We start from the raw sequence: 8,963 nt of genomic DNA, 5'->3' as shown, positions 1-8,963 counted from the left end.
CCTGTCTTGGATTCGCCTAAAGAGTCATGTTAAAGCAATATGAGCTGTATTTTTTTAGAAGTTTACTTTGCTGTAAAAACCTGCTAGTATGGTAAGTCTGCATAAAACTTAAACTTTTATGATAAATAAGATTGGAAAAAAATCATTAATTTTGTCCGGGGAAAGTTATATCTTCTAAGGAACATATAGCAAATCAATTTTTGTACAGGACGACAATAATTCAATTTCGCTCCAATTAAGGTTCCTTAACGGCTCTTTTCACAAAAATTTAGCGAAAAGAAATTTAAAAACCATGATATGTTTGTCATTTTGGTAGAAAATAACATTTTCGTTAAAAAAAAATTCTTCATGAAAATTACAGCTCATATTGCTTTAAAAGAAAGTTAATTTGAGACATCAAGTGAACTAAAAAAGAACAAAACAACTTCATCCTTTCATTCAAAATCAATTTAATATAAATTAGTGGTACTGATATCTATCGTGACTCCAAAATTGATTTCATAGTCACAAACAATAAAGTTTCCCTGAAACAATTATATCCTGGTCATGGGCACCAAGGATTATTTCAATAGAATGATATCACAACAAAATTATACACAGATCCCATATTATCAATAAGTTTTCCTAAACTTCTGAAGTAAAAGTTTGTGAAACAAATATCTTCGACGATTGATAGATGGTTCAAATATATTAAAGTCAACAGTTTGTAGGTTTTTCAAATAATCATCACAAAACAACTGAAAAAGAAATGAATGAAATGATATTCAATTCAATATGGCTGAAATATGATTATATGAAAACATAACTTGGAGAGAGAGAGAGAGAGAGAGAGAGAGAGAGAGAGAGAGAGAGAGAGATTGACCAAAAAAGGAACTTACAGATGGTAAAAACACAGGGATAGCGTTTTTAGGAACCTTGTCCTTTAAAGACCTGGCCTACAAAGAGAAAGTATGTGTATACATTTTAGGAAGGGCTACTGAAACAAGTTATATTGACTTACTCATGCAGTTGATTCATAATATTTTGATATATTTACATTTTCAACTGACTTTGTCTGTGATAACATTAAGAATCAATTTTGAACCCTAAAACCCAATAACTTCATAAAACATGAGTGACACAAAATGGGCTAGTCTTATAGCATAACTGAAAAACGGTATTGGCTGCGCCGCATATAAATATAAGTAATATGGAAACATTCTTTGAATATTATGAGGTGATAATTTCGGTCGTAGCGTGGTTAAATCTATCATAAAGTCCTTCGGGCTTTATTAAATTGACCACGCCCCGACTAAATTATCACCTCATAATACTCAAATAATGATTCCTTATTCCTTAAATAAAAACTTAACTGTCAATGCATATCAGGCCAATTTGGCATGGGTAAAATGAAATGCATCAAGTTTTAAAGAGCAGTTTCAGATTTTGAAATTGTAAATTGAAAAATTAAGAAAAGAAGAATAAACATTACATGTTTGTTAAACATGTACTTCCAGTTTTTAATAAATCTAAATCTAAATTTTTTACATTTAAAACATTCATCAATTTAATACGTCTATACATTGAAAACCAATGTACGTGTTATACATAGGAACACAGGAATAAATATTCAAAATTTTACCCCATTTTTTCAGGCCATGATTCTGACTTTACAGTATTTAACATTTTCCAAAAAAGAATTAAAAAATAAAAACATTCTTTATTTACCTTAAGAAGGTGGCTGTTAGCAACACTTGCTATGTCAAATACTATGTCACTAACACCTTTGCTATTTTTTCCTCGTCTGATATCCTCTTGTGAGACTGAATGCTAAAAAGGAATAAAAACTCATGAATATAATACAGGTACAATAATAAATGTTAAACACTCACTGCAAAAAATTTTAAAATCACAACTGAAATTGGATACTCATGACTGATGGATGTACCTTTGCCAATAAGTCATTAGGAAAGAGTATGTTCCCTTTAGAAGCTGTGGCAGGAATAGCCCTGAGAAATGACACGATACCATAGCAACGACCTAAATGACTGGCTGCATGGTCCGCTTGTACATCTTTGACACCTTGTCAAAAAACAAAAAAATTCAGATCTTTTCTCGGATTTCTCTACCTAAATATTATACAGTTTAAATTTATTGATACAATTTAATGCAGGAAAACTTCCTATATTGTGAATACAGGTATTGACATACAATCTAACAGACACATTAAACTATGTGTACCAGACTACCGGTATATACAATTATGTACATGTAGTGTTTATTCTACGATTTAAAAAAGGGCACACAAATTATGAATTAAAAGGGCACTTTTCTTTGTGGTGAATTTTACAATACCTTACACCATCCAAACAATATCTGAATATTAAAATAGGCCTTAATCAATATATTTGTACATATATATATATTTATAAATCGCCTATCATTCTTTCATTCATGATAATATGCTGTTAAAATATTTACCATGTAATTCAAGAAATACATAGTACATAGATGACACAACTTGTTCATAATAATTGTCTAGATCCTCCAAACTGTTGAAACGACTTGCTGGGTTGGATTCCTGTCAAGTAAAATCAATGTAAATTATATATAATATTCATATATGATATTATTTATTCGCCCAGTACTAACACATAAACAAGGATTATTTCAATTTTTCTAAATCATATTCAATTTCATAACAACCTCTGTGTATATGCCCATGATGCACACCAATCATTCAAATATATATTTTGAGAAAAACTGTGAATCAAAGTAACTTATTAATTCTTGTACATCTCTTATATTATGTGTTTTTTAACAGGTATATGGTAATCAGATTCCTACAGATCTTAATTTCTCAAATAAAATTTTGCACCCAAACAATATAGATTATTGTTGATTAACATGCCTAAGTGAAAAACACTTCTTCCATGTTTCAGTAACCTACCTGCTAAAGCTCTGAAAATTGATACCTATCAGTAATTTTTTCAAGATAAAACTTTTTTTTCACATACATGTTGTTTTTCATTTATATCTATTTTCTTATCACTTTAAACTCACCCTTGCATCTATCATCCTGGACAGCCATATCTTTGATATCTTGAATTCATTTGCCACCTAAAAATTACAAGATTTTACCAACTTTTAATGAAGTGTAAAACCCATATAATACATGTATTTAATTCTGTATGTTTTTAACAGACAGTTAACATTAAAAAGGGGATGGCCTGCCCCCTTTTTCTAACAACAAACATTTTACTTAAATTTACATATAGAATATTGAATTTCGAAGGAGTTGCTCTTTTTGAGAGCATGTAATTTTTTTTTTAGTGTCGTAGATATTACATTGTAACAGGAGTGACGACAAAATAGAAGTTTTACATACTTCCTCTTCGCAACCCCATGGATTAGAATTTCGCAGATTGGCAAATAGGTTTTTTTTTTTGGACAAGATTTTGGATAATTCTGCGACACCCCCCCCCCCCCCAAAAAAAAAACTTCAAAAACAAAACTATATGTGTGATTAATATGGAACATGTTAAATAAGATTATTTTACAAAATCAAATATGAGAAGAAATACAAACCCAATTCAACAACTGAACAACAGGAGTTTGGGGTATCTGTCCCTGTTATTGATAAAAACAAACAAAAATCATTTTTTTTGGTTATTGTTTAAAACAGTATACTATACTCTCAAACTAAGAAAATAATAAAATATAATTATCTTTCCTCATAATTTTCAACCTGTATATTTGTCAAATTACTACCACACACCTGAAATTTTACACAGATGTTTACAAGATTACAAATACATGTATTAAATTACTAGTAATTTTTTATTGTTTCCATGTTATCATGAAAGTATTAACAGTATTTTCAAATAAAGATTTTTATATACGTATGTGATCAACACTAAATTTTTAAGTACCATATACGGTACACAGGTAGTCTGTGGTTGATTAATTCACATTGAAATTTACCATCATTCAATAAAATATACAATCGGACACTGCTTATATCTCACCTGAACCTACCTTAGGGTTATAAATCTCATCCAAAGTTTCCCTCCAAAATGTAAACCTGCCTTGTCCTCTGATTGGATCTCTCACATTTTCAGTCACCTAAATTATATAATATCTTAGGTAATTACTTTATAAGGATTTCAATTTTGTTTTTCTTAAAAAAAAAAAAATATATAAAATTAAAAAGACCATTTAAAAATGTCTATTTTAAGCTTGACCAGTATTTCAGTTTTCAAATGATGGCATTTTAAAAAGAGCCTCCATGCAATCTCCTAAATTCAATCTGATTTATACAGAAGTAATACAATAACTCTTTCACAATGAATGCAGTACATCCCTGCATGAAGGAAAATTAGTTTGGTGAAGTCTTAAATAGAGCCTAGAAGATAATGATGCATATTGTTGTACAGTTACTTAATAGTATCACCAAACTATATCAATTTGTCCCACAAAAGGGCAATTAAGCAATCATTGTAAGTACAACATAAAACAAGAGGCCCATGGGCCACATTGCTCACCTGAGCAACAATAGACATAATAAAATCAGCGTTATGGAGTCATAGAAAAAAAAATATGGACAATGTAGTCTTACAGATCCTGTATTAAATAAATCAATTTTTTCCCTAGATATTCTATTTATCATTGATCACCTTTTGTCACAGTATAGGCATTTCACATATTGAGCATTACAGTTCTCAAGAAGATCTAAATCAAATGGGATATAAACCTACATCAAACTTGTTAAGCCCAAGAAATATCCAGGGGTCAAAATCTAAACAAATTTATAGAATCAACAATATGTAAAAATGCTTGCATATAAGTAAAACCATATATTATAACATCTGAGTTTTGGTGAATTTAAAATGTTTTCCTTAGTAAAATTGGACCCCCCCCCCCCATGTGGCTCAACTCTTCTCCTGAAAAATGAAAAATATGATTTAGACGAATTTCAATCTACACTATCTAAGGTTGCTTTCACTAATGTTGCACCTTCTAAGAAAATAATTTTTTATACAAAGATTTTTCTCTATAGATTCCTTTGTAAAGATTTAACCCCTCCCCATTGTGCCCCTACCCTACCCCTAGGAATCATAATTTGACTGAATTTGAATCTACCCTACCTGATGATACTTCACACAAGTTACAGCTTTTCTGGCCAGTTGTGTTCTGAGTAAAAGATTCAAAATAAAATTCCTCTTTATATTCCTATATAAAAATTTGACCCCCCCATTTTGGCCTCACCTTACCCCTGGGGACCATGATTTGAACAAATTTGAATCTGCACAATCTGAGGATGCTTCCACACAAGTTTCAGCTTTTCTGGCCCAATGGTTTGTGAATAGAAGATTTTTAAAGATTAACTCTATATATTTCTATGTAAAACTTCGACCCCATTTCCCAATTATGGCCCCACATTACCCCCGGGGACCTTGATTTGAACAAACTTGAATCTACACAATCTGAGGATGCTTCCACGCAAGTTTCAGCTTTTCTGGCCAAATGGTTTTTGAGGAGAATATTTTTGAAAAATATCACCAAATTTTCAATAAATCCTAATTATGTCCCCTGAAAATAGTGCATGGCCCTTTACTGTAAATTCCTAATTAAACGAGAGGAATTTTTATCCACAGGATAAGTACTCACGTAATATAAGGAATTTACAGTATTTTAACAAACTTGAATCCCCTTTACCCAGTGAGGCTTTGTGCCAATTCTGGTTGAATATGGCCCAGTGGTTCAGGAGAAGAAGTTGAAAATGTAAAAAGTTAAACAGACAGACGGGCAGACAGCCAGACGCTGGACAAAAAGTTATCAGAAAAGCTCACTTGAAGCTGAAAAGTTTAACATCATTAAAAAACAATACCTTTGCTATTTCGATGTTATATGCTCTCAACACAATTGCTGCAGCTCTGAGGTTCTTTTCTATGAGTAATGAACAGAGAAAATGTTCATAATCATTCTGCCTGCAAAATATGGGGAACGATATCATTGGCACAAAACAATTCTTGTTATATACCCCTATCTGGTCATCAAACACCTTCATGTTTACCTGTTTAGACTTTCTAAACAGGAATTATTTATGTTTATGTTTTCTGATTACATTAACCACCACAAGGACATCTTTTCCAATCAGTTTTCTATAACAGTGTATATATTATATAATATGTGTGATAGAAAACCAAGCAGGTAAGATACCCCTATGCATACACTATGTTTTCTGCAACTTCTGCTTAATAATATGCAACTTATGCAATTAGGGGAACACCAACATTTGTCAAGTTAATAAAAATGCATCAACCATAACAATGATAACATATCATATCAAATCTTTATACAAACTAATAATGTTTATAGCGAGCGCAGCTCGCCGGCGCTGTGTGCCAGCGAGCGAAGCGAGCTCTAAGAACCAGTGTACGCGGGAAAAAGAACGAGCTAAACCTACAGTTCATCAAACAAAATTTTTTGTCTACGTCCCATAATGCTCTCTAATGTTTTCACCCGTGGTGCTATGCCAAAAATGGCCGACTTATAACTCGTAATTTACAGTGACTTAAAGTCTGAAGACACGTTTTGAGTATCGCATATGCTCTGGCGAGACTTAAAAGATTTGTTTCATGCTTCCATACCTCCGTATTGAGTCGAGAAACGTAAACAAAGACGAACAAAGTCATGGATGACGTCACAGTGCACTCGCGCTATATTTCCCGCGATAAATTTAGAGGTGGATCAAACATCTGTAATGCGTGTACTAGCTATTTAAGTATAGACTGCGATACCTGCCTCATTGACGTATGATTTGTTTTCAATTTTTTTTAATATAGAGATTTTATGTATATATATTAGCAAGAGCCATACTTTACTGTCATATCGATCCATTTTTAAGCTAATTGTGCATGCATGAGTAGGGAGGAAATAAACAATAGGACATTTTGAAATAAATAAAAAGGAATAAAATGAAAAAATAAACAGTTAAAAAAATTAAGTAGATATTGCATATTGTCAAACCATTAAAAAAAGTGGGAAATTACACACCTATAAACAGGTACCGGGCTCTCTCTCTCTCTCTCTCTCTCTCTCTCTCTCTCTCTCTCTCTCTCTCTCTCTCTCTCTCTCTCTCTCTGTGAAGGGGGTTGCGCTGTATGTATCATAACCATTAAAATAGGTACCTTTGGCATACTTTTTGTAGAACAAAACTCTCTCAAAAATTCTTTGATATGTTCGTTGATACCTAAATAAAACTATAAAATGACAATGATGCAAGGTATGTGTAATTCTTGCTGCGCTCGCCAGAACGGTAGCACCGTAAAACATAATATGTTTTACAGTGTGACTGTTGGGGCAAGCGCAGAAGGAGTCACACGTAGATCTGTCATCATTGTTAAATGCAACCCGTGGACTTAACCAAACAAAAAAACTTTGGCTTTGTCTCGAAAACTTTTACCACCGCAAGGAACCGGAAGATATCAAACTTTTATTCCAATGGTCCCTTACTAGGTTTATACACTTAAACAAAAAACTACCACTGAGCATTAATAAAATGTTAAACAGACTTATTAGAATATTTTGATAAACACAAAGCCGTTTTTTTTTTATTTTTTATCTCTTCTTTACCTTTTAATAATGATCATTAAAATCAATAAATTGTGTGTCTGTGTTATTTCTCATTTTGTTCCTTGTTGTTACCGGTGTTTTAATTTTCCTCTGTGACATCAATTTTGTTTTTAATCTTTTTAATTTGTGTACGCTATATAAGCGTTGTAGACATGTGCCCTCCCCCTTTTTTAGTGTGTGATATCCAATATTATTGAAAGGTTTGACCACATATGCAACTATAACAAATACATGTAGATATTTTAACAGTTTAATTTTTTTCTTTTATTTATTCATTACAAAATGACGTGGCTACACGTAGATCTAATAATGATTAGACTTTTCTTTTTTAATAATTTTTTGTCACCTACCTAACGTATACAATGATTGGATCAATGTGACAATAAATTTAGCTTGGAACTTGCATGTGTATTTACTGAGCAAAAAAAATCATCAAAACAAAACTTATCAGCCAAAGAGTCCCCGTTAATAGTGAGCGCAGTATCAGTATTAACGGTGACTCCCTACTGAGTACTTCCTACACGTTACATTCAGTACAGATGCTTGATCCACCTCTAAATGTATCGCGGGAATATAAAACGCGAGATCACTGTGACGTCATACTTAACTTTTTGCGCACGACAGTTTTCGTAAATTGTCGGACAAATTCGGGGAAGGAAATGACGTCATAGGTACATTTTTTACGTAAGCATATGTGTTGTTTACTTTAAATGTTTTTAAAAGGATTTTTTATTGTTAAATGAAAATGATGTATGCGATTTACAGTAAGAATTTTCCTTAGAAACGCTTCCTGTTCCGCCAAGTTGCTATGCACCGCAAAGGATCACTGGGATAGTAGAACGTTTTCACGTGGCCTCATAAAATTTTCTTTGAACAATGTGCAGATTTCAACTCGAATTTCCTCCGTTCGTACACGTTGTCTATGGAGCTCGCTACGCGAGCGGCGCTTTGCGCCGCCTCGCTGCGCTCGCTATTACTTGAAACCTGTTATGAATAAAATACAATGCTTGGACACGTAGTCTAAATAACATGTAAACATGAGGAAAGGTTAACAGGTTGTGTAAGTGTTTTTACCTTGTGAGATTGTAACAGTAATCAAAACTTTTCTTTGGTATACCGGCAATCACTGATGCATTTCTTTTGAAGTTCAAATAAGACACATTATGATTTTTCAGTTTTGTATACGAAAATCTATTATGTTTTACACCAATTCCACAGCCTCTGGGAATTATTCTCAAGGAGGCTGCCATCTTTTAATATTCTATAACACTCGGACCAAATTATGTCAAGATTATGAAATTTTCCGAAATAAGATTATTGTTATTTAAATCTGCATTTTAATTATC

The 8,963-nt window shown here is 32.4% G+C and overlaps 1 protein-coding gene across 1 annotated transcript; it reads right to left on the bottom strand.

Moving 5' to 3' along the window:
• Positions 1–429: 429 nt before the first annotated feature.
• Positions 430–8,895, bottom strand: LOC105337950 (NADH dehydrogenase (ubiquinone) complex I, assembly factor 6). Its single transcript, XM_011442899.4, has 10 exons — positions 8,692–8,895; positions 5,870–5,969; positions 4,018–4,104; positions 3,568–3,609; positions 3,043–3,099; positions 2,461–2,560; positions 1,928–2,061; positions 1,708–1,809; positions 879–935; positions 430–737 (listed from the first exon to the last, which is right to left on the bottom strand). Exons 1-10 carry the CDS (start codon positions 8,865–8,867, stop codon positions 612–614), a joined length of 981 nt encoding a protein of 326 aa, XP_011441201.3. The 5' UTR covers positions 8,868–8,895; the 3' UTR covers positions 430–611.
• Between the last annotated feature and the right edge of the window lie 68 nt (positions 8,896–8,963).

The sequence above is a fragment of the Magallana gigas genome, chromosome 3, assembly GCF_963853765.1.
Source record: "Magallana gigas chromosome 3, xbMagGiga1.1, whole genome shotgun sequence".
NCBI lineage: Eukaryota > Metazoa > Mollusca > Bivalvia > Ostreida > Ostreidae > Magallana > Magallana gigas.
This window is presented reverse-complemented; position numbering and strand designations above follow the sequence as displayed.

Excerpts from the sequence above, each read along its gene's own strand:
- LOC105337950 (XM_011442899.4), bottom strand. The coding sequence starts at position 8,867 with ATGGCAGCCTCCTTGAGAATAATTCCCAGAGGCTGTGGAATTGGTGTA. Across the intron at positions 3,100-3,567 it reads TTGTTCAGTTGTTGAATTGG|GTGGCAAATGAATTCAAGAT; the intron begins GTTTGTATTTCT and ends TGTAATTTTTAG. Across the intron at positions 1,810-1,927 it reads CTAATGACTTATTGGCAAAG|CATTCAGTCTCACAAGAGGA; the intron begins GTACATCCATCA and ends ATTCCTTTTTAG.